At 37.0% G+C, this 27,271-nt stretch overlaps 1 protein-coding gene across 5 annotated transcripts in view; it reads right to left on the reverse strand.

Annotated features, from left to right (window-relative positions):
* slc8a1a (solute carrier family 8 member 1a) overlaps positions 1 to 25,581 on the reverse strand; it is a 71,911-nt gene extending 46,330 nt beyond the window's left edge. For 4 of the 5 annotated variants that reach the window (XM_056468240.1, XM_056468239.1, XM_056468238.1 and 1 more), the window contains exons 1-2: positions 25,296 to 25,581; positions 21,619 to 23,473 (exon numbers count right to left, since the gene is read on the reverse strand). In XM_056468240.1, the coding sequence (XP_056324215.1) occupies positions 21,619 to 23,435 (1,817 nt within the window). In that variant the 5' untranslated portion in view covers positions 23,436 to 23,473; positions 25,296 to 25,581. Of the gene's footprint in view, positions 1 to 21,618; positions 23,474 to 25,295 lie in introns of those variants that run through there. The other variant, XM_056468241.1, reaches the window with a different exon arrangement.
* Between the last annotated feature and the right edge of the window lie 1,690 nt (positions 25,582 to 27,271).

The following is a 27,271-nucleotide window of genomic DNA, read 5'->3' on the forward strand; positions in this document are numbered from 1 at the left end:
GCAGTACCTTTCAGGTACCTAACAGTAGTTTTCATACTGTATATGCTGTAATCTTCACGTCACAAGGTTACTCATTATTGTGCTATATAGCTATTTAGTCAAGAGCAGAGTGAGTGATTTCATTATCTTATTAGCATCCCTAAAAACTACTACTCATAGATCACCATGTTTTTTTGCAGGGAGCACCACTGACATCATGCTTTAACATGTAATTTTATGTTTCACAGATAACAGAACATGAAAGAAAAATTGTCAAAATGTAATAAATTATAACAAACACACCATGTAAAACAAAAACGTAAACCAATTCCCTTTAAAGCTGCAAAAACAGGCCGACTTTTGTTAGCTTCAGCGTGAGAGAAGATAAAAATGGCACACATTTTGCTTCAAGCATTCTGTAGCAGATCAGCTGTCCCGTAACTGAATGACACGGCAGTAAAGACTGAGATTATAAAGACATCAGAGTGTTCTTTGGGACACAACAAGATAAGCCTTTAATTTACCCTACAACACCTGTGACAAGCTATACACACACATGCTGAAATGCTTGATATTCAGCTCACAACAAGTCTAATCCACTTATCCAAACACAAATATACAGAATAATACAAAATTAAGCCAGTATTACACAGAAAACACTACACTAACATTCAATAAATGACCTTAAATGTCAGTTTTATTTAATTCCATGCCCCGTTTGTCATCAAAGCAACAGAAATAGATAATTTTCTGTTGACCTGACATCGTCTGTCTGTTCTCCCTTCCGGGGAAACTGCAGACGGAGATCCAGAGCAACGAGAGCAGCTGAGTTTGGGTCAGCTTCCCCTGGCAACTCAAGCGTTTGCCCTGGGAATGGCTGCGGGCCCAAGAAAGACCTTCAGTCGAGCAAAAATCCTCAAATCGAGTCACTCAAGAAGCTCATCTGACGGTGAGTACTGCAGTGTCTGTTGCCATTCAAAGTCAATTGTTTTGAGTCATTTATGCATCGAATTGAAATAAGATGATAAATCATAATATGTGCCGTCTCTTAATAATGTAAACTATAGAATGAGGTGGGGGAAAAAACCCCCGTCTCAGGTTTACCCACAATGTGTCTGTGATGTTTCAGATTCCAGACACCAACAATTAACCAAACCATGCTGTAAATGCTGTAAACAAACTGGTGAAGGACGGTTCCAGAAACCAGGGAAAATGAAACTCATAAAAGCTGTGTGAGATAGTGATAGAAGCATGCAGCCCGCAAAGGCTTTTCTATGGTAGTTTGCTTTTGAAAACACTATCATGTTCAGAGGGGTTATCCGGTATGTTAGCACTGAAGACGCAAACCGTTTCATGAAAACTGATCAATTCAATGAACTTGTTTGACCGGTTCACTTAGAAGATCCGGTTAAAACAAACGATTCATTCACGAATCGCCCGTCATCACTACAGACAGTCAGAAAAAGAAACAATGGGAGGCCGGAGACTTACATTTTTGCAATGGATTCTTGTTTTTTTGAAGTCATCAAAGAAAATAAGTGGAATGTTGTTATGTGTAGATTATGAGTTGATTATAACAACTTACCAATAAATGAAATGCTGCCAAAATAAAAAGGTACAACATTTTATTTTCAATTATTAAACATTACACGAACTCCACTTGGCAACATCAGACTTACACAAGCAGCTTTCTTAAATCTGCCTCATACTGTTTGTCAAACTCTTTTATATCCCATCTGTCTGTGTATAAAGAAAGAAAGCAGCAGGTTTTCACGTATTGGAATAAATAATCTTCTCCTGGCAGATTTTTTTTTCAGCAGGTTTATACAGTGCACTTGACAGCTGTGAAATGTCTAGCATGCTTCAGAAAGAACTTCTGCTTGGAGACAAGATGACAGGAGGAAAAGAGTGTCAGACGAAATGTCATGCCCAATACTGCTGTAATCAACTGATGGGGATCAAGCATCAAACTGTGAAAATGAACTCCTGTTTTGATGAGCCACGCAACTGCACTAATTCTTCAGACAACGTGTTATTTGGTTAAATAGCATAAACAACATCAATTCAACTACTGTAGATCTCTTTTGCAACTTACAAACGTCAACAAAAAAATACCAAGCAAATCACGAGGAGCTAAGAAAAGCATCACACAACAAAGGTTTTCGCACATTTTGATCAATTAATTTCCATTACTTTTCCTGTCATTCATATAAGAAGTTCAAGCTGCAATCTTCAAAATTAACAGATGGATAAATGATTACACAAGTGCACAAATGCCTCCAATTAAACTCTCAGTGGACAGATCATTGGTTTGGGGCTTGTGGCCATGTTTTGATCTACAAGCATTTACAGAAGGCAATGTCTACAGTAGCCAATGTTATAGATATGAACACATTTATATATTACAAACACATTTACTCAAAATTCTAATACAATTTCTAATGCTTTTCATGATATATTGAGACTTTTAAAAGATTTGTATATTAAAAAAGGTTGAAATATTTCTGATATTTCCAGGTTTGACCATGGGAACCCAACTACAAAAATGGTGTGTGTATTTTTAAGTGTCCAGTTGAGTCAATATTTGGGATACTGGATCATTTAGGGCTCGTCTAGTTACTTGTTTATTTACTGGCGTTTTAACATGCTCAATGTCCTGTCTTTCCTATACTTGCATCCCAACAGCTAAAACGGGACCGATGTAGTTACAATAAAAGGTCATGTTCTGCATATGTACAGTTGCAGTGTCTTAGTCTCATATGCATATCACAGATGACTCAGCAGTGACATTAATCTTAATGCAATTTCCCCTGGCATGAAGGCTACGGATACATATATGATTCCTAAAATATTTTCACTTCAAGACAGTTTATCATTTCTAAGATGTGCAAAACTATTATGACTTTTCTACTAGGGTTGCACGGTGTACCGGTACTATAGTATCGTGGTATTGTGGCTCCAAAATACAGGCGGTGCCACTGTAGTTAGTAAACGGTAGGATCATCATTAACGGTCCATCTACAATATATAATTTTGCACGTAGAAAAGTCACTAAAATGCTCAATTGTTTGTGCAACTATAGACCATTTTATTGGAATAGTCTGTGAAGCCCTTTAAGTTTGCAAACTGTGTAGAATTCACGCTAGGGTTGGGATGATAGACGATGTCATTGTCTGTCGCTGATGGCCAATAGCCATCACGTTGTTGAGCCGTCATTGTGATCCTCTGCCCCGCCCCTGTCACAGCAGCAACCCACTTGCAAAAAATACACACTTAGGCCCTGTTTACACTAATACTTCTTAGTATTAAAATGGCATTAATAGGACAGTTTATCAAGGATGTACCGCTGGATTGCGTTTCACTATAGTTGTTAAATGTGATATTTAATTAATCTTGTCTCTATCTAACGACTCTTCGGTCTTTTGCATTTATCAGGTAACGTGTCACAGCATCAGTACACTGCTTCAACCCTTCGCTTTCACGCTTGTACTTAGTAATTTAAGCGAAAACCTCAGATACTGTTGGTTGGTTCCTGTTGGTTGTGCACCTTTTTTTGTTTGTCGACACCATTATAATCACACAGATCACTCTGCCTATTCATGCCAGAGTCCCGCGGAAAAAGTGATTGATTGGTGGTAATTTGTGTGTATTCTTTTCTTATTTATGATTTGGTTATGGGTAAAACTAAGACCATGCGGGTCAGGCAGTTGAAACTGTATGCTACAAATAATTAATTTGTTATAATTTAATTAATTCTTTATAAATTAAGAAATTAATTCACCGTCGCCTACAACGATGATGCCATCGTCCATCGCGATGTTTCACATTAGACATCATACAACACCAAATTGCTCGACATCGCCCTACTCCTTTTATGGTAGCCAATTGCACGCTTTCTGATGTTTCCGTTCGAACGCACATCTGAATCAGTTAATTTCTGTTCCTGTCAATATGATTTAGTAGCAACAACAACCGCAACAATCTCTTAAAAAGAACGACTCAAAGTAAACATTTTAATATCTGATAAGACAAAAAAAAAAAAGAAAATTCCATAAGAGCAACAGGAAACATTAAAACAATTTTGATCACTTCATAGAGCCTAATTTGATTGGAAAAATGCTATTTTTGTAATGAGTTTTGTTCTGTATAATTTGTATTTTTATTTTAATGTATTTTTTGTTGGTCAGTTATCTACAAAATAGTTTTGGTCAAGTGATGTGTATTTCAATAATAATGGAATTATGAATTCAATTTAAGTAAGCCCATTATAACAAGGGCTTGACCTGACATTTTGCAAATATTTGGTCTGTAAATCACTTTTTTCTTTCTGAATCACATGATATAAATCTCCAGATATGTCAGACACACAAAAAACTGACCCAGTGTGACCAAGGTAGGAGGACAGATGGTCAAAACCAGGTTACATTCCTAATCCTCCTCTTTTGTCTGGCACTGTTACCCTAATCTGTTCAATGGCTTAAGAAACGCAAAATATTGTTATTTCTCACTAACAAAAATATCCCTGGCAGATTAAATAAACCAGAGCATTGTGGGAAGATCCAAGGGGAAAAAAAACACAACAAACAGAGATGTCAACTCTACACTCAGAGACAAGTTGGTGTGAGATATGAACATCCAAGCGAGTTCATGAGGATAAAAGTGAACATTTTCTTTGCAGAGAAAAACCCTTAAGAAATGCAATGGAATAGGATAAAGAGAAGATGGATGAGAAGCCAAGATTCATTTCAACCAAGCCTGGGAATAATGTCATCTATCCATTAATCCATGGTAAAATATAATTCCATCTCCATTCTGTCACTGCTTCTAATGGTATGTTGTCATTCCCTGGCGGAAAATATGGAAAAGTTTCTTAACAACTGACTGCATTAAAAAGTCTCCTGTCACATACATCACAGCCTGACAACATTCAGCCATTGGATTTAGTCAGAGAGTAATTTCTTTTTCGGCCTTAGGGACACAGCAGAGCAGCCGCCGCGCTGCCTTCTAATAGAAATTCACAAATGTGATTATATTTTTGCCAGATTATTATTTTTTTTGTAAGTAGTGAAAGACATAAGTACATTATCACACTTCTCTAAATTCTACTGGCTGACACAAGGGAAAAAATAACTATTTCTGTCATAGTGTCCAATCACTGCTGGGTACCATTTGTAAACCCATAACTACATATACTCATGATACTCCTTGTATAATGATTACATTCAATAAACATATGCAAATTATATTTAAAAAACCTTCTTAGTTCATCATTCATTCACCTTCGGCTTAGTCCCTTTATTCATCTGGGGTCGCCACAGCGGAATGAACCGCCAACTTATCCAGCATATGTTTTACACAGCGGATGCCCTTCCAGCTGCACCCCAGTACTGGGAAACATCCATACACACTCATACTGTACAGTATGGCCAATTTAGTTTATTCAATTCACTTAAGTTCAGTTCGCCGAAGGAAAATGAATGAATGAATGAAAATTTCACAGCAGGGCTTATCATTTAGCCTTCAAATCTATATTTTAATTCAAGAGTTCACACTTAGCTGATGATTGATTATAAAGCTTGTTTGGCATGCTGTCCCAGGAGAGAGCCCTGAGCTCATAAGATCCTCGAGCCCGGGGCTCCCTCCCGTTTGCAAGGCGAGAGGGGAGTTTGAGCTCAGGCAGATCTCGTGAACTCCCTTGTTGTAATAGCTAATCAAGAGATAATGATTGCTCTTAAGAGATAGCTACTAACTAGGTGCATGTCTATGGTGCCGATTTGGATTAGTCAATTAACTTAAGTTGCATGTTTTTGGATGGTGGGAGGAAAGCCGGTGAAAGCCACGTGAGCACGGGGAGAACGTGTAAACTCCGCACAGAAACTTTGGCTGGCTTGGTAAGGACTAGAACTAGTGATGTTCTTGCTGTGAGGCAACAATGCTATCCACTGGGCCACCATGCCACCCAGGAAAGGAGGAGAAGTAGGGGTGGAAGGGGGGATTCTTCAAAATGAAGATGGCTGTTATATGAAACTTAGGGTACTTATAGTGGCTTAGGAATCGTCTGATTGGTGAATAAAAAATTGGACCAATGCGGGACCAGCCACAAGCAATCATAAGCATGTGATCCTCTCGAAATTAGTTAAATAAATAAACTTCACTTATACTCATTTTTTTAATAAAAGTGCACATTTCACAACCTTTAAATGTTTATAAGTGATAATTTAATTCAGGGTGGCCTCACAGTAGTGTAATTACCTTATATGATGCAGTCAGTAGCTTGTAGCTTTGAAATATTTTTCAGCAGCTTCCCCCATGCAGCACACAGCAGCAGATCTACCACTTCAAATTCTGTTCATTTTGTTGACTCTCATTACATAATATAATGACTCACCCAATTCTCTTCCTTTCTCATTTATAACTTCAAAACCCAAAAAAACATCCCGCGTTGAGGCTTATTAGAGGAATAACATGGTATGACTGAAGCCTAGCATGGAACACATACCTTTATCATCCCATCATCAGCTCTGTGTATGACAGATTGTGTTTTCATGCTCATCCGCTCAGCGGCTGTCAGGCTTCCTGCCCGATATTCTTTTAACGCATTTCTCGCAGGGAGGGGGAGAAGATGCGTTCCTTTAATTATCATCTCTCGTTATTGTCACTGTCGCCGTCCTCATCACAGGCCTTGCCAGTTTGTCGTGGAGGAGCACAGATTGCATTTAAGTAGTCCAAAATAATACCCTCTCAAGTGTATCCAGGAATAGGTCTTGTTTTCTGAAGTGCTGTTATTTCCATTGCGCTTCCTCTCCGTCTATCCTGATCTGTTATAGGCCGGTTTTATCCATGGACGACATTGACTTAGCAGTAGGAACTTAGGAGGGAAGTGGATTTTTCCAGACAAATCCTACTTTTAATTCTACAAACTGCTTACTGTTTCTATCCCAATACAAATCAAATCTCAGAGAATACAAATAGGCTACTGAACTCTGTACGCACCCTAAAATAAATGAGTGAAACTGTAATGATACATAAGGGCAGAATTGTGCATTTGCCACCTGTCTATAAAGCTGAGTACATAACAACTAAACATGCACACTGGGAAAAAAGCAGCATGACGCTGGCAAAGCTGCTCTGATTTGCAGAGCTACTGTCATGCTAATCAAACCGTAGTTCAGTACATTAGCATCGCCACTTTAAGTAAGTTACTCCCCAGCAGTGTGTGGGTGCCTCTCAGTTTGCTGTGTGCAGCTTCAAGGACGAATCTCAAATCTCAAAATAAAGAAGCATACTCCTTCCGCTTAAGTTTAATTTTAGACAGTTTCTCCTCTCTACAGTAAAACATGCAGGAAAAACATAGCTGTCTGTCACTGATCCGTTTTTCCAAGTTTGTAGGAGGATATTTCCCATCTTCCTGCCCGCCCTCAAGTTGCCGTACGGCTGAAGTCATGGAAAATACATCATGGAGTTTATGCAAGTGTTCAAAATAATCATGGAAAAAAAGGAGGAAAACCTTACAGTGAGAGAGGAAGCAGGTTGAAAGTATGTGTGGAACTTCTTGCAGTTATGAAAGCTGAAATAATTGCTGTCAGGAAAATCATTTTTAGATCCAAAACTACGCCTGTGCCGACAACAACATACTGTAGCTGAATGAATGAGGGCCAAATAGTTGTTTACATTCTTCTGCACTGCTCAGTGAGAAGTTCTGCAGAGATTTTCCACTGTTGAAATTGTAACCGCCATATCTGTTATCTTACACAAATGGGGGAATAATGAAAGATTGATTTATCAATTGATCAATCTGGCTGTTATCCACCTTTTGTCAAACCCAAAATGTATATTTATAAGTGGTAATGCAATAAATAAAATGAAATAAATACAATATTAAAATGTGGTATTTTTTGCTAAGGGGAACAGTGATGGTGTTACAGTAACCAGCAATCTAGCTACTGCAGATTGTACTGCTCCAACTCTGTCTCCACACAAACTACAAGTCCTGTCATGCACCTCACACACACCTGCTCCTGTTTTACATTGATTACACTCACACAGCCGGAGGATCAGGATGAGTTGATTACATGGAATATAAATAAACCACACGTGCACACACACAGTGCTGAGTCTTATTTTACCTGTAGCATCACAAATCGTTTTTCCTTGCCGTGCCATGGTTTGATTCTTTGCGTTGATTTTTGATGTTAGCCGCCTGTACCGATCTCTTGCCTGGTTTTGACTACTCTTTTGGATTGCCCTTTTTGATTCAGTTTGCTCCTGTGATTGACCCTTGCCTGCCTGACTATTCTCTGTTGAATAAAGACTCTGGAATTGGATCCTCACCTCCGTTGTCCGTTATATTAACCAGGGGTGCGTTTCCGAAACCGTCAAAACCATTGTTAGCCAACTAACGTCGCAAGTTGCATCATTACAAACATAGTTTGTTGATTTGGCGTTTCCCAAATCCATCGTACATTCGCAAACTGTGTCGCAAACTTATACACTTGCAACTAAACCTCCAGAGATGTAGTTAGAAGCATAGTTCCTGGCTATGTTCTATTCCCAGTTATCCCCCATATGCCCTATTCGTTTAGAACGTTCCAACATTTCAACTTGTAATCTCTCTTAGGGTTAATTTGCTTTCAAGGTAATTTTTTTACAGTTCAGTTTTAGCTACTGTATCTTCATATTAACAATCGCACTCCCTTCGCAGTGCACTTTGAAAGCATTTATGCCATTTTGAATGCAGCTGTGACTCATGACGAAAGCTATAGGTGACCTATTATTTAAAAGCATATTTTACTTTACGTCTTCAAAGCTTGTAAAAACAAAAATAAATAGCATACGTTAATTATTTTAATTTATAGTAGGAAATTTATTAAGAAATGTAGTGTAGTGAAATGTAGTGAAACTGTACTGTATATGACATGGGCCTGTTGGTTAGAACATTTCTGCAGTGGTTTTAATGTGTCAAATTGTAAAAGTAGACTTTTACATTAAATAAAAAAAAATAATATTAATAAGATTCTATTAATAATAATTATAATAATAATAATTGATGATTTTATTCATTTCTTAATAAATAGCCTAATGTAAATTACAACAATTAATGATTTATATGATATATAGGCTATGCGATTAAAATACGTGTTAGCTAAGTGATTTCATGTTTTAGGATATGGAATATTCTCAATAATATTTGTAAAGGAAACATTGGCCCTATATGTGCCATTTATATATATTTCCATTAATATTGAAAGCGAGTGCATGTTTTTACCAAAACTAATTTTGAATTTTTTTTGTAATGCATGTGCGTGAAAAACAATATATTGAGTTTTTTCATTAAAGAAGTTGCTACTTAAAGAAGTTGCTACTCCACCCCGTTTAGAGCGTCATTATGGACATTTTATGTTATAACTAACGTGGTTCAAATTACGGAAATTATGTTGTGGTTTGGGAAACGCACCACTGTCTGGTATTCAGGTCAAATCAAATTTGATAAAATTTTAATTGGTGCAAAATACATTTATAAAATCAACTAAAATCAAAGATTAAAATTTAAATAAATGTAAGTAACAAAAAAGCATTAATTTAATTTTTTATATATAGAGTTACACTCTATTTTATATAGAGTTATTAGCCCTCCTCTATATTTTCTCCACCATTTCTGTTCAACAGAAATAAGATTAAACATTTCTAAACATAATAGTTTTAATAACTCATATCTAATAACTGGTTTCTTTTCTCTTTGCCTTGATGACAGTAAATAATATTTCACTAGATATTTTTCAAGATATCAGTATTCAGCTTAAAGTGCAATTTAAAGGCTTAATTGGGTAAATTAAGTTAGTTAGGTTAATAATTAGGCAAATCATGGTATAATGATAAAATAAGACTATCTCCAGAACAAAAAATATTATAGAAAATACTGTGAAAAATTCCTTGCTCTGTTAAATATCATGTGAGAAATATTTAAAAAATAAAACTAAAATCACAGGAGGGCTAATCATTTTTACTTCAGTTGTATATAATAAAACTGCTAAAGGGCAACATAAAATATTATTGACTTTTTGAAAGCCAACTGCTGATTTATTTCATCAAAGTGTGCACATTTTCCATATTTGATCAAATTTTCATGACCTCCATTAAGAGGAAGAACATTCTCAGTATGGTTTCGTAAATTAAACAATTTATGCAGTAATGCAATGCACATCAAGGTTATGTAAAGCTAAGCTGACCTCTTTTAGCCACAGGGTGCATACTTAAAGTGGACATGTTGTGCTCCTTTTCATAAGATGTAAAATAATATTAAAAATAAAAGAAATTTAAAAAATTCAGTGTTCCAACACTATAAAACCCAGAAAATTAAGGTAACTCAAACTGTTTGAGGAAACCGATTGCAACAAACCATTTAAGTTCAAAAACTTATCTTAATGAGTACTGTGAACTTAATCCATTTGAATAAATGAAGTCATTTGAGCACAGTAAAATCCAATAAATGAAGAGAACTCAAACCAACTGAGTACTGTAAAACCCAATAAGTTAAGGCAACTCAAACCGTTTGAGGAAACCGATTCCAACAAATCATTTGAGTAAAAAAACTAATCTGTATGAGTACTGTGAACTTACTCCATTTAAGTTGAAGTAATGAGGTATTTAATTAACTCATCACCTTCAACACTGAGTTTAAAACTCTTTTCAAATGAGTAGAATAATCTTTCAGTCAATTTTGAGTTAACTACACTCATTTCATTTGATTAAGTTGACTGCTGGGTTTTACAGTGCATGAATGTGTCTGTGAATTTCAGCTCAAAAATCCAACAGATCATTTATTATAATTGTTCAAATTTGCATCTTTTTGGGTGTGAGTAAAACATGACTTTGTTTGTATGTCCCTTTAAATGTAAATGTGTTTCTTCTTTCCAGAAAAGAGCGGAGCCTGTTATTCTGACAATCCAGAAACAACAAAACAAGCAAATCCTTTTTACACTATTTACAATGTCTAGACTGAATGCGGAGGTTTCGTAAAATATAATTTATGTGAATATATAACACTTTACTGCAGGGTGCAAATTAAAGTGGTATTTGACACACCCCCCCCCCCCCCCCCCCCCCCTCCACTCCTACAACTACTTCCATCCTAAAGTTTGCACTGTAAAATGGTAAAATGTTCGAATCTGTAAAATGTTAAAAATAAATATATATGAATAAATAAATATACAAAAGTAAAGAGATAAAAATAGTTTACACTGATCACTGAAGCAAATAAACAGAACTGCTTTAGCGGCACTGTGGGTGGAAACAAGCAGATTTAGAGACAGTGATACATAAAAAAAATCCCATTCCAACTGTACATGACTAAATCTGAATGGTTTGTTTTCTATATGTCTAGAGAGTTGTCATAGTAGTCCTTTTACACATTTTCTTGGTTGTTACATTCACCAGGACCCAAATATAGTGATTTAAACATAAAGAAGTCAGATTTTCATGAAATGTCCACTTAACAGACTGCACTGTAAACCTGTTGTCAGAGGTGTAAAGAAACAAATTACAAAAATACAGTTTTTAATTACTGTAATTAAGTAGTGTTCCTCAGTAATTTACTAAGTAGTTTTAAAAATGTGTACTTTTACTTTCCTTTGAGTACATTTTTAGTGCTGTATCGATACTTTTACTCCACTATTTCCTCCAGCTTGCAGTCACTACTTAATTATTTTCTTGTCTATGAGGATGGCTGCAGTGGATAAAACCAGTCCTGTGATTCTGGTCCATTTAAATAATAAGTTTTCATCATAATGAACATATTAATTTCAAAAAATGTTTTGAAAGTGTCCAAGAAGATCTTTACACACAATCACCCTGAGATAGTTTAGACTGCATGTCACTGATGAGAATATGACAGATGCCTGCTGTATGATGAGTGAAATCATCAAATGGCCTAAAACAATGACTAAATGCACTACAGAATGTTACGTTATCACCTGCATAACCACTAATTTTGTGGCGACATGTGACAACATGTGGTGCTTCATTAGATTAGAATTACTTGCCACCGACGGCGCAATAGCCTAGTGGTTAGCGCGTCGACATATGGTGCAGTAGCACGTCAGGGCGTCACGAGTTCGAATCCCGGCTCGAAGACATTTCCCTACCCTACCCCCCTCTCTCTCTCCAACTTCGCTTCCTGTCCTAAATACTATCCTATCTAATAAAGGCAAAATAGCCAAAAAATAAATCTAAAAAAAAAAAAAAAAAGAATTACTTGCCACCGAGACAGAGAGATAAGTTCCGCGATTCATAAACAATCTTGCTTTACACCTCAACGAAGAAAAAAGTAGTGCTTATATTTCCAGTTTGCAAACGCTACCTTTGAACTTGTTTGATTTGCCATCGTTCTGACTCCTGGTCATTGGTGTGTGCGACTGACGGTGCATGTGCTTATGTGAACACCTGCCCAACTCTGCCTCTGATTGGTAAATGATGGAAATGTACTTATCTAAACCAATCATCACGTTCTCAGTTGCACCACGTTCACAGATACACCAATCATTATCCCTGGCTGATTATGTTTTCTGCCCCAGACCAGAACACACACATACACACAACCACCCCAGAGAAAGAGAGGTCCTATGGCTGAGAGAAACTCTGCTTGCATGAAAACGGCTTCAGTGTTCTCAATAATAGTAAAGCACATTTTATTGTCCGTAACCGTAATGACGTTGTAACAGGGGAAGCTAATTAATTTAATTGCTTGTTACTGAAAAAAGTATTGCCGTTAGTAACGCCGATATTTATTTATAGACCATTTTTCCAATCACTGCTCGAGTTCTTTTAAAAGGGCTACTTTTTACTCATGCTTTGAGTAATATTTACAACAAATACTTTCACTCCACTTGCACTACATTTTTGGGTAAGTACTGGCACTTTTACTTAAGTATGATTTTTCAGTACTCTTTCCACCACTGCCTATCGTCAAGTGGTTTCAGAAATGTGTAATAAAAGTTTTGGAAACACATCAAGTAGAAATAAAACAAAGCGTTCAGCAGACGCAGAAACCTCTGGAAATAATGTGAATTAGTCACAGATAATCATGAGATAATAACTGGCCAAAAGGGGCTACCTAACATGATGAATATTCCCAGCAGAGACGGCCGTGGTGATTTAATGGTGCACTGCTGCTGACTCTATGAGTGCCTTGTGCAGCGAGTCACATGAAATCAACTGACAGGCTGTTTGTCTGAGCTGGCAGAGGACTGTGGCGACAGAAGGCCCTCTCCTCCTCGACTAGGGGGAAAAACACGCTCCAAAAACATAACCATGAACCCAGGAGCATCTTTCCTTCTCTTGCGGAATCAGGACATATTTCTTCTTGACCAGTAAAAAGAGAGGAGAGTCTCAAAAAGGACTGCTGCTTGTTCAATTTGGTTAACTAGAATGAGCTAATGCAACACAATTGCACATGACAAGCAATCCATTTGAGTTTGTAAATTGGATGTTTACCTAATGCACTTGGATTGGGATGTTGTGAAGTTATTTAATAATAACTGGATGCACAGACACATATTTATATTTTAAAAAAATCAGTCTTTTAATATTTTTGTGAAAACTGCGCAGTAAATTCTAATCATATTTTTAATACTGCGCTGAAATCAACTTCTCCACTGTAATGTGTAATGCAATGTGTATTTATATATCACATTTATCGTGTATGGCCATAGACCCAAAGGAAATTTGACCAGAACACCGGGGTTACACCCCTACTCTTTGCGAGAAGTGCCATGGGATAATGACCACAGAGAGTCAGCACCTCAGTTTAACGTCTCATCCGAAAGACGGCACCCACTGACAGTATAGTGTCCCCTTCACTATACTGGGGCATTAGGCCCACACAGACTGCAGGTTGAGTGCCCCTTGCTGGCCTTACTGACCAGGCTCAGCCCTGCTTAGCTTCAGTGAGTAACTGCAGGGTGATATGGCTGTGGCGTACTGGAATATTATTGGGATTTAAATTTTTATTAGTCAAGATAATAAAAACAAATTTTATAAAGTGACAAAAAATTTGGGTAAAAAATAATTATATATAGTAATAATATAGAAATATTTTTAGCACTCGTTAAAAGGGTTATTATTTAGCAGTTTTATAGGTTTATTGCATCTTAATTACATTATCAAGTCAGCATATAATGTAGAATTAAATAAAATAAGATAAATATGGTGATATTATATATTTCACATTATATTAGACATTTTATTTTAATACTACACTGTAAAACCCAACAGTCAACTTTATCAAATGAAATGAGTATAGTTAACTCAAAATTGACTGAAAGTTAATTCTACTCATTTGAAAAGAGTAGAACTCGGTGTTGAAAGTAATGAGTTAATTAAATACCTCATTACTTCAACTTAAATGGATTAAGTTCACAGTACTCATTAGGATTAGTTTTTGAGCTTAAATGGTTTGTTGCAATCGGTTTCCTCAAACGGTTTGGTTTACTTTTTGGGTTCTGAAGTTAAAACTATTAAGGCTCCTGTGAAATTTAAATTCTTTTTAAAAATATTTGCCAATTGTTGTTTAATGGAGAGAAGTTTTTTTCCATCACATTTTTAAACATAATAGCTTTTATTAACTCATTTATAATAATTTATTTATTTTGTCTTTGTCATGCAATTTGTAGAATTACTACTTTTTAAAGCTGCTTTTATTCCAACAAAAAAAAAATCACTTGGAAATTTTTTGAAAAAGAATAAGAATTTCACAGAAGGGAAATTTTTTTTTCGTCATCAGAGGACCACTATAGATCATTATCAACACAATAATTTTTTTTTTTTAATATGCATTTAATTATAAAAAAGTAAATATAAAAAAGGGCGTCACAGTGGCGCAGTGGGTAGCACGATCACCTCACAGCATGAAGGTCACTAGTTCGAGCCTCGGCTGGGTAAGTTGGCATTTCTGTTGTGGAGTTTGCATGTTTTCCCCGCGTTCGCGTGGGTTTCCTCCGGGTGCTCCAGTTTACCTCACAGTCCAAAGACATGCGCTACAGGTAAATTGGGTAAGCTAAATTGTCTGTAGTGTATGTGTGTGAATGAGTGTGTATGAGTGTTTCCCAGTGATTGGTTGCAGCTGGAAGGGCATCCACTGCATAAAACATGTGCTGGATAAGTTGGCGGTTCAAATAATTAAAATGAATGAATGAATGAATGAATGAATGAATAAATATAAATTTACACACATTAACACAAGTAAATAAATAGACTCAATGATGGGCTAAAAATCTGCGGAAATCTGCGTGGGCCTAGTGATTACTGAGGGTTCTACTCAATTACATGTAAACACTTTCCTTAATTACATGAAAAATACTTTTTTTTGCTCTCTTCTTACTTAACTCAACATCAGCACCCATAAGCGTGTGTTTCAGAGAGCTCATATAGAGATGCACTAGCCAAGGTTCACTGTCAGAGTCACATGACCACTGAACGAGTCATCTAATCAGCCACAGGCAGAGGCAAGAACTGTGCATGAGTTCACTTGAGCATACTGTGTCCTCACAACAAGGGTCAATCTAAAGACTATAACTACACTTTTGACTGTTACACTAATTAGACTTAAGATGCTGGAAGCATTTTAAGGCACATTTAAAATATCCCTACTACCTGACATACTGAGACAGTCCTAAAAAATTATGCTGGTCTTTGCAACATGACCAACTCAAAGACATGAAAGAAATTAGACAGAGGACAAATAAAATAAGCATGTAGAAGATCTTTTTTGCCAATAAGCACATAAACAAACGCTAAAATAGATGGTTCTTTTTTACTTTACAGGGACTTTAAATTGGTTTTTATTGACCTTATTCTACAATGTGGAAGTGTGCTAGTTTTTGTGAATGTTTAAGAACTTCTGATTCAGTTGTCTATGTAAAATGGTCAAACTACTCGCTCTACAAACAAGTGTTTTCATGAATATACATAAAAAGTAGAATAAAATCATAAGAAAATGTCAGTTTGCACCATCAAGCAGCATAATGAGAGGTTTTTAACGTCTAAAAATCAATGGAAGTGAATGAGAATGGAAGTCTCGAGCCAAAATGATTGAATTTGTGCTCAGTAATTTTGCAGATCTTCTTGATGGAAATTCCCAACCCCAGGAGAATTTGTCCCCTCCATGTACAGTGTTTATATGAGGTCCAGGCATGAGCCAAGATAAACATACCTAACATACTATTTCTGTGTTCTTCATCTGTTTCCCCCTCTCTTTTTCCCATGTCAAAATTTCATTCACATCCATTACACTTATTCTTGCTTGTTATGTTCTGCTCACTGAACAAAACTCCTCTGTATGTTAATAAAGAAGGATTTAGCCCTAAAGTGCAGCAAGATTAACATTAAAACTTGCAAATGACAAACTTTATATTCATTACTCTGCATGACAAAACCCTGAGAGGGCACAGACGGTTTGCTTGTGTCTTTGACAGCATCTTTTATGAAACCCTAATAAATGCTAAAACGCAAATGCACCAAGAATGGATCCAAATTCATAAGGTCATTGCATCTCAAATCAACCAGATTTTGGAAAATTACCCAATTCAAATTTCTGGGGGAAATAGTAAATAAAGATGAAAGCCAAAATATTGAATGTCATAGGCTATATGCTTATTCCTTAATTTATTATTTTGATGAGGAACAAAACAACAATTTTCACATAAGATTTACAATTAAGAAAGATACATCTAAAAAGGATTTAGTTGTCTTTACTTTAAAAAAGTGAGTAAACCCATTGCCTTGAAATTATAAAGTAAATCAAGTATGTGCATAATAAAAAAATTAAGTTAAGTGAACTTAACAATTCTAAGTTATAACAGAATTACTTAATTTTTTTAAAGTAAAATCAATGTCACTTTTTAAGGCAATGGATTTACTCCCTTCATGTAATTGCTTTTTACAGTGTAAACCATATATATATATATGGTTCGCATATATATATATATATATATATATATATATATATATATATATATATATATATATATATATATATATATATATATATATATATATATATATATATATATACGCATATATATATATACGCATATATATATATATACGCATATATATATATATATATACGCATATATATATATATATATATATATATATATATATATATATATATATATATATATATATACATATGGACGCTCCGCAGATCACATGTTTTTTTTACCTGAGCTACATGGCAGTTTTACACGTTAAGGTGGTTCACTGAATGACACTGACCTCAGATTTTTCTTATGTCAGCTTCAAAGATTCACATGAACTTTGAATGAACTTTAAATTGTCAAAACAGATGCCAGTTAGATCGCTCCATCCAAATACCCCAGCATATGCAAGCCAATCATGTTTACGCAACCCTTGAAAAGTAATGTTATTGGCTGTTGCCCTTTGTGAAGTGTAGACGTGGACATATTTTGTGAATGAACCGTGAAGCTCGCAGAAACCGTGGAGGTAACCGTGTGTAAACACCATCCTCGGTGAATGCGGTGTAGATGTGTGATAACGGTGGAGACGTCTGATAACGCCCGACTTGAGAAGGATTTTGAGCAGCTTTCTCATAGCGGTAAAATATGCGTCTAAGCAAGTCTCTGACAGTGTAATATAGCTTAATGTTAAAGTCTTTGTCTTTCGTGCTTTATGTTATGTATAACTTCACACAAATCTGTGTGCTGGGGACATATGCATTATTTCTGCACTAAAATATCTGTTATTGTTCCATTCTTACTAGAACGTGCAGTGATCAATGTGTTGACTGCATTTATTTAGCAGTAAAAAAATTAGGCCGGCGACACGGTTGTGCAGTAGATAGTGCTGTCGCCTCACAGCAAGAAGGTCCTGGTTTGAGCCTCGGCTGGGTCAGTTAGCATTTCCGTGTTTCTTTACATGTTCTACCTGTCAATACTGAGTATTGGTGTCCATGTGAATAAAAGTGTCAGATGAATTCGCAAGCTGTCAAAGACAGCCCAAAACAGCCCACCTCTGCCTTTAAGCTGCGTCCATGAGCCCTCAAATGTTTCATTAAGTTTGACATGTTTCCCCCCTTTTGTAAAGCGTCTGCTTCACGTTTGTGTGGTGAATCTTTGCTTGTGAAATACAGCCATACTTTAGAACGCTTAGTTTAAGCAAATTTGATGAACGCGATCGTGATTGTTGATGAATCTGAAGGGATCCCTCTCGCTCACCGGCACTGCGCGCGTTGTCTGTGTGTATGTGTGTGCGTGCGTGCATGTGTGTGTGTGTGTTTGTAGTCCACTTAGAATCCAACATGAAAATCATTTTTGTTTGTTATTGGCATGGACTGTTTTGAAATTCAAATAGCACTTACATGCCTGTGTTTTTATTTCTGTAATAAATACGGCATTTCGTGATTTATCATGATTAATTACAAAAAAAGTGTGATTAATCACATTAATTTTTTAAATAATTTGACAGCCCTAATATATATATATAGTTGTAGAAAAGATGTAATTTTTTCAGCTGGGGACCTCTGATTTAGTTGACATAGAATGGCCCCAAAGCATTTACAAGTGTTTTTTAAGACTGCTTTGTACCCATGCAGTCAGAGGTCAGTTATAGATTTACTTTAACAATTATCAAAGCAAGTAAGAGAAAACAGGACTACTGCTGTGAAGACAAACATACTGACGAGAGACAGATAAAGACATTGAACAGCTCCAAATTTACCAGCACTACAAAGATACCCAAGGGTCCTCATTTACCTCACTTCTTTATTAACATTCTGAGTGTCTAATCTATAGTACGATCTCTTTGTTTTCAATATGGGATGCACTGAATCATTTTCCATCTGGCCTACTTAAAACCTCCCAAAACAAATCACCTCTTTCTTGTCAGACTTTCCTTTAGTGAAGCAATCCAAATAGCTGATTCGATCTAAATTACAAGTAAAAGGACACTGAATTGAAGTAGCACCATATAAAAGCATCCACCACCAACAGTTGTCCTCAAATAAGATCCAGCGTCCAAACCTGTCCATATATGGAACTTCATGTGCAGGCAAAGCCAGATCGGCGTGGTGTAGGTTGCTTACTTCAAAGCAATGCGTTTACCTCTGTTTACATTTGTGCGTGTCTTCCCATTAATCAGTTTAAAATAAGCACAAGCAAGGGAGCTTTTCCATTTCAAGATCTTGGAGCAAATTCAGAGCTGTTTATCTTTGACCGTGTAAATCTGTTATCATTATATCCTCCCTGTCATGGAAAATATCTGGGGTTCAGGCCACCTTGTCAAGTATGTGATCATACCAATAAATGATCTGAGGCCGGGCGCCAGATGGGGAGATGGGTGAGGAGAGCCTCTTCCCTGCCAGAAGTCCTGACGCTGGAGCACGATGGTTGCAACGGTTATGGAAATGCAATTAGTCACCCAAATGAGCAGTTCTGGAGCTCTGAGACATTCTGTGGCATGTCTCTACACAGATTAAGCAGATCCGACTAGTGGAAAGCTTCTACTTAGCTCATTCACTCCAAACCAGATGCTTTTTCATTCAGTTCAGACTTCAAGGAGCACATTTATCAAAGCCTTTATTGTGTGTCAAAGGTCTGTTATTGGAGGAACTTAATCACCTCAAGCAATAAAAGTATCTCTAAGACGCTTTAGATCTAGCTAAACAGTTTTTAAGTGAATTAGGACCATATTTGATGTGGAAATGCATGATACTGCAATGACGTATTAATTATATAATAATATGCAGTAAATTTGACCCCAAAACTACACTGTCTTTAAACATTTTATCCCATATACAGTCATGGGTCTGGTAAAAGCAAGAGATCTGGGATCTCTTCCTATACAAAACTATTCATTAATTTTAGATTTTAAAATAAAGTGTGCAAATCATCATAGGCTCATTCTGAAAACGTAGCCCTATACGTTTCTGGAGATCGCAAATTATGTAGCCAGAGCTACGTATGGCTGCATTTCATCTTAAAAACCAACACTACGGGGCGGTGTGACTATGGTAACAGCAGACAGCTTTTCTGCTGTTACCAGTTTGTTCAGTTAGCTTGACACATACATTGGCGAACTTGAGATGCAGAGCGGAGTTGGCCATGACGACGGGGTAAGAGTCCGATGAAGAACGGTTCCAGAAAGCAGGTAAGACAAAAACAGAAGCCAAAAAAATTAAATAAACAAGCAAATAACAGGGTGAAAATGTGATAAAATCTGAAAATGTAGTGAAAATCAGGCGAGGATTGCTTTACAAAAGCAATCAGATGTCTGGATTGCTTACAAAACACTGCGGTTGGGTTTAGGGAAGGGGGTGGGCAGGTCAATCGGTTCTTTTTAAAATAATATCGGTTGGTCAGTCAGTCAGTCAGTCAGTCGACAGGCCTCTGGTGCACTAGATGATTTATAGTTGTGCATCAATCGCACATCGTGTGGTCACATAGCCCTCGTCGTGGCCGTCGCACACCTCTTAAAAAATGCAACTACACGTCGCAACGGCGTATAGCGCAATCTCTGTGATTGGTCAGCTTGGAAGCGCTGATGAGTGTGGGCGGGACCGAGAGCTGTGCGAACCCGTTGGAGCAAGTGTTTACAAGTGTTGAGTCACATGAAGGAGCTCCAGATGGAAAGTTTTGTTTTGTGTTTACCTTATAATTAAAGTTGTTACACGTCTAGCGGTTCCCACCTTAAAATAAGCAAGTTTTAGCCACATTAAGGCAGCATTCAGAAAAAAAAAACACTTGCGAAGAAACACAGAGAAACATAAAATCCTACTGCCAGCTAGCATTTCGGAAGGGTTATTGCAAAGCAAGACAAACAGCACGCAAAAGTATAAATGCACAGCAACGTGCAAGGCATACGCCATGGGTCACGCCGATTACTCAACGTAGAAGTTTAAACCAGGCTTTACGCGAGGAGAGCGGACGCAAATGGCACTCGCGAGAGAAATTTGAGAAGTGAAAAGCGCACACAGCGGCCTCTGGCGGATTCGTGAAAACAACAACTGCAAAAAAAACGTAGCTCCTAGGGCATATTTTGCTCTCTCCGGAAATGTATATAGCGGTACATAATCAGAATGAGGTTGTCTGGGTTGCAAATGGCTTTGGGGAACAAAGCCAGTGAAGAAATGAGATGGTGAAAAAGCAACAGAAGAGCTGCAAAGGAAAATGAGACAGGCACATAGATAAAGGGGGAAACACATTTTTTGAGAAACAAAGAGCAAAGACTGAGGAGATAAAAACAATTGGATGGCTTGGAGACTTTATCATTTTCAATCACACTACTTATAGCACTCAAGAATAAGGATTTCTTCTGCATGCCTTTTCAGGCAAGTAGTTCAAATGTATGGTTAATACATTTATTTTGGCCAGCAATGTTTTATGATTAATATATTTTCAATTTCAAATTTGTAATAGCTGCAAATTCTATAGTTTATGACCAAGTTTATATTCTAAATTTACCCAATTAAAAAAATATGTAGGACATAGCACAGATAGCACAGAATGGTCTCAAATTGTCATATTGCCATTTGAAATGTCAATAATTCTGCCTCCCATTACACAGTTTGTCATTTTGCAGCACAAATGCAAAACATTTTTATATAGAAATAAAAAAAAAATCACTTACGAAATCTCATCATTCTGGAACTCCAAGACTCCATGGGTGTCTTCAAAGTCCTCTCCTCCACCTTTAGCTGTGCCTTCGATGGTTTTATAGGGGATTACCACTACTCCACGAGCTCCAGATGTACGTACCACCTTCACCTCCATCATGCCAATGCTTTCACTGATATGAACAATTGGTTCCTCAAATAAGAAGATGCCAGCATGGTCATCATCAAAGATAGTCACTGTAGCTGTGGAAGGAAGGCCAAGGCCAGCTAATGTGTCCACATGATTGGCACCTGGGTTTCCATTGTTGGTTCCTTCAGATATGACCTTGACATTGCTGAGATGAACCAGGAAGTGTTCGTCTTCTTCAAATATATCATCATCGATAATGTCCACTCTGATCTCCTTTTCAATTTCACCTGGTTTGAAGACTATAACACCCTCAGTGAACTGGTAATCAGAACCTGCATTGGCAGTGCCATCCTCAGTTCTGTACTCCACTGACACAGTGCTAGTTAAGTCCCCACCGCGTCGTACCACGTTCAAAGCCACTGTCCCACAGTTCTCCAAACACTGATATGTGCCAGGGTCAAAGAAAATCTTGGAGGATATATCATTATCGGAGACTTCCGATCGAAGTTCATGGATGCCAAGTGCTTTTCTGGCTTGGTCTGCAGCATGCTTCTTCAGTATATTTCCTGCACCAGTCATAAGTCTAGTGGCCTGACAGCGATAGAAAGCACGGCTCTTCTGTTGCTGGCTGAGGACGTGGTAGTTGGCAAGCTCAACAAGCTGCTCCATCTCTTTTTCCGGATGCTTCTGTTTCAGTTCCTTCAAAATCTTGGCCATTTCCCTTCTGGCCTCGTCCTCATCCACGTCTTTATCTTCATTATCAACTGCACCGTCTAAAAACTCCTCTGCGTGAGAGTTAAGCATCCCGCCATCCATTTCGATATCAGCCTTTGACTGGAGCTCTGGTTCACCTTCAGTCTCGATAATTATCCCACGTTGCTTTCCAACTCTGTAGCGTTTGTACACGTACTTGTAAAACAGAAGTCTCCGGTCTGCAACCCAAGCAAATAATACACAAATCGGAAAGAAAAACAGGGTAAGAAGTCCCTCCCAGACCTCCACAATACCTGGGGAAATCACTGCCAAAATCAGGTAAAGCCACGTATATGCAAAGATACTCCAAGTGGCGGTGACAAAGAAGACCCGCAGGTGCTTGACCTTCCGATGCTCTCCTTCGGGTATCACAGAGACACAGAGACCGATGATGACAAACATGTTAAAAGCTGCACTTCCCACAATGGTGTTTGGGCCCAGCTCGCCTGCGTGAAAGTTGTGCCCACACACTTCAACCACGGACAGCAGAATCTCTGGGGCTGAGGAACCCAAAGCCATGAGAGTCAAATTCGAGACCGTTTCATTCCAAATACGAACAGTAGTAGTTGTGGTTTCTCCGTTGGGCTTCTTAATGGTGATCTCTTTCTCCTGGGATGTGATGACCTCAATGGAAGCCATAAAGCGGTCTGCAATGATGGATACCCCTAGGAACATGTAGAACAAACCGACAAAGTACACAGTGGCTCTGGCCAACTTATCCCCAAAGGACGGGTTTACCGGTGTCCAAATTGGCAAGATCACCCCCTCTTTGCATTCATAACTACCACCACATGTCTCTTGAGAAGAGTTTGCATTGGAAGTATCTACATCTAAACTCGATTTGGAGCTGCCTGCAATGACTGGCGTGAGCTCATAGGAGAAAACTAAGAGGAAGATGCTGAGTTTTAGAGCGAGAGAAAAATAGGATGAAGTCCCAGATTGGCCCATGTTCCCAGTGAGGTATTTTGTTCCTGCTCTCCAGTACCCTGTGAGAAAATAAAAAGTGAGGAGAACCGTTAGGAATGATACAACATACTGATGGCTGACCAGAATACAAAACAATGAAGCTAAATTTGGTTCTGATGCTCAAACTTGAGTCAAAGAATGTAGAGAGAGGTGAAATTTACAGTTTACAGTTCTGGGAACTTACCCCATTTGTATACAATCTTGTCTGTGTTCACAGTATTCCCAACCAGATTATTTGAATGATGCTAAGCAAAGTTTACTATGAAAGAGGGGTCTTTTTTTTCAAAGGAGCAGAGTTTCTTTTGCTCCACAATTGCTTGATACATGGAAAAATCATGTTATGAAATGGAAAACCTGGAGTAGAGTTGGCCGAAAGTGAGTTTCATTAAGAAAGGTCACCTCACTCCACTCCACTCCACTAATAAACACTGTTCCTCTCTGGAACTGTAAGCTGTTTGGTAAAAAAAAAAAAAAAACTTAATCTATTTTCTTTAGTGAAGAATAATACCAGTTGGTTTGCCTGAGAAATGCAAGTAAATATACAAATGTTGTACTCCTGAATTGAACAGTGGTTCCCAGCAGCCCATTATGATAATGAATGCTCCTGTTTTTGTCAAATATTTTAAGGGACAGTTCACTCAGACTATCCAAGATGCATGACGTTTTCATTTGGCATTAAATATTAGCTGAAAGCATGGTTCTTTGTGATTTATAAAATTCAAGGCAATGTCAACCAACACTTTGTGAGTCAAAAAACACACACACACACACACACACACACACGCATGCACGCACGCACGCACACACACACACACACACATACACACACGTAAAACAAAACGGCCTGTGGCTCCTAAAGATCTAAATGTACAGTTAAGAGCTTCGGGTGTAAATTTTGTCTTACCCATGTTTTTAAGTCTGAAGGTGTATAACAGCAAATTCATTTTCATTGCTTTTGGGGGTCAAACTATACCTTTAATTAAAATCCAGCGAAGGAAAAAATCTGTTAATTAGTGAATGAATGATAAATGAGCTGATTAAGCTACTTGGACGAGTGACAAAAACCTAAACAACAAGATGCTTGTATTTCTAGATAAGCAAATGCAGTATGATGTGCACCAAAATTATTTAAGCAAAACACACTTGTACAAAACAGATGTTTCATTTAAAACAGAAATACATACATGTACAAGCTTTGTTTAAGCAGACTCCAGCGCACAGTTATAATTACTATGATAACAACACATCATCTTCTCACAATGGCTGTTACCGCTGGACAAAATATGCATGTAAACTTAAACGCAACACATTAACCTTAAAAAACAACAGTTTAATCTATCCAAAAATAATGCATTAGCTGGTCAGTCTTGTTAGGGTGGGCTATAGTTTTTTTTATGCAAATTTAGCTGGATATAATGGAAGATCAATTTGTTCACCAACTAAATAAATCCAACACCAGTTTATGGGTTTGACAAATTTGTGTGAATATCTTAAACCAGTACACCATTAGTTAATTTAGGCATGAACTTTCTCTCTCATAATAACAAAAAGATACACTCGTAAATTACTAAATAGCAGTAATAAATGAAGTAGAAGACTACTTCTGAATGCAAAGAAGCACTAAAGATCTAATGAACTGGGTTTGAACTCTCTGCACTCAAACATGATTCATTTGTCTGCAAGATTACAGAAAAAACGGATTAATGTGAATTTACCCTCCGGTCTCACATATATAATTCACACTATATACTATATATTTACACACACACACACACACACACACACGCACACACACACACCAAAGCAGTCTGTTAAATAAAGTCAAAATACATCAAGATGTACCTTCTAAAGCGAAATGCTGAGGTGATGTGAAAGCCGCCACATGTAGATACAGCTGTGGTAAAGACGCTCAGAGATTCCCGCAAAACAATCTCAGTCAACAGGACCGTTTACCGGCAGCGTTCATTTGCAAAGTACCGCGACCGTTCACTCTCATCCTCCAGTAGTTGAATCACTCCGGTAACGGGAGCTGCGTGAGAGACACGCGCTTCATTCAGAGCTGCACGAGGACGGACAGTGTGCGCTGGAGAGTTGTAGGCTACTTTTTGCTTAGTGCTCCAAGCACATTTTCCGATTTCCGTACGAATTCGCCTGTCTGACCGGAGGAGGGGAGGCTGTGCTCGGACAGTACGGTGGCTTCAAGCCAGACCCCCATGAGCTGATAACACTGAGAGCGCATACATCTCAAATTGCCATTTAAAAGCAACAATTTTTCAATTCCTCTTAAGGCATTTTCAGAGACATATTTAGCCTAATATTGTGATCAAATATTTTAAATGTTAATAAACGATAATAAATGGAATTTATTATCATAATTCTCAGACAAATTAGGCTATTAGACTATTTAAAAATATAATTAGTCCCATATTTATCATATAAATGCATTTTATATGCCTAATAGTTTATATTATTTTATATAAATATGTAGTTTCGCATTTTCTGATCGTTGGCTATACACTGTAAAAAATATATGGATCAATAAGACAGCATATCTTTATTTTGTTCATTGTTCAATTTTAGTAGTTCATTGTAACTTAAACCAGCTAACTTTGTGTTTAATAGACGTCTAATAGACGTCTAAACGTAGACAGCTTGGCTAAAGGAATGCTAAACTTGGGCTCTCAGTAAAAATCTAATAGACATCTAAAAATAGCCCAAAACTAGACTAGTCGTTAAATAGACAGATTAGATAAACTTAATACGTGTATTGATTCATTTCTGTTTATTTGATGACTAGTATAATTTTGGCCTATTCTTAGACGTCAATATTAGATTTTCACTGACAGCCCAAATTTAGCCTTGTTTTAGCCAAGACGACTATGTTTAGACACCTATTAGACATCTTATAAAAAATGCTTGCTGGGAATCATGTTATAACTCAATTTTATAAGTTACACAAGCTGTTTTAAGTCAGTTTAACATAATATAAGTTCAATGGTCTCATAAGGTTAATTTGATTCAGCTTAAAAAATTAAGGCAACCAGGATTTTTTCACAATGTAGGCTAATAGTAAAAAAGCGTAGGCTATAACGACATCTCTATTCATATTGTTTCCAATGTCTCTGTGAAGTTGTTTTTATTTACGTTTTATCTTTAATAACTTTATTAAGCTGGCAAATATAATAATAGGCTATTCCACATTGCACTGAATTGTGCATTCAGTCCACATTTGGCTATAATTTCCATTTCCGCTCCCTGATTGAAAGCACACCTCAAGTCATAATTGAGAAAGAAAACACAAACGTTTTTCTAACTTTCAGGTAAAACATAAATCTACACATTTCTTCATTTACTGGGAGAAACTTTGTTATTGCTACTTTAAAGCAATTGCTTCTCACCAGGCAAGCAATTGCTTTCTCTGCTCTGCTTTCATATATTGCAGGCCTGTAGCCAGGGGGGAGTTCGGGTGGTTCGGTCACTGACAAAGGTCCAGAATTTGTCCCATTCATGAGCTCATTTGTCCTATTTTGACTGTTTTTGACCAATCTAATTTTTTTAACTGTGTAAAACTAAAAAAGAAAGAAAAATGAGATGTAATATTTATTCATAATTATATATATATATATATATATATATATATATATATATATATATATATATATATATATATATATATATATATATATATTAAACATAACTATACATCATTTACACTGAAATTTGTTTTTATTGGATTTAAAATCTGGCATAATTACTGAAGATAAGCAACAGGCTAGTGGTCATAATATATATTATTGTCTTTAGAAGTACATTGAAAA

Source organism: Danio aesculapii, chromosome 11 (genome assembly GCF_903798145.1).
Source record: "Danio aesculapii chromosome 11, fDanAes4.1, whole genome shotgun sequence".
Taxonomy (NCBI): domain Eukaryota; kingdom Metazoa; phylum Chordata; class Actinopteri; order Cypriniformes; family Danionidae; genus Danio; species Danio aesculapii.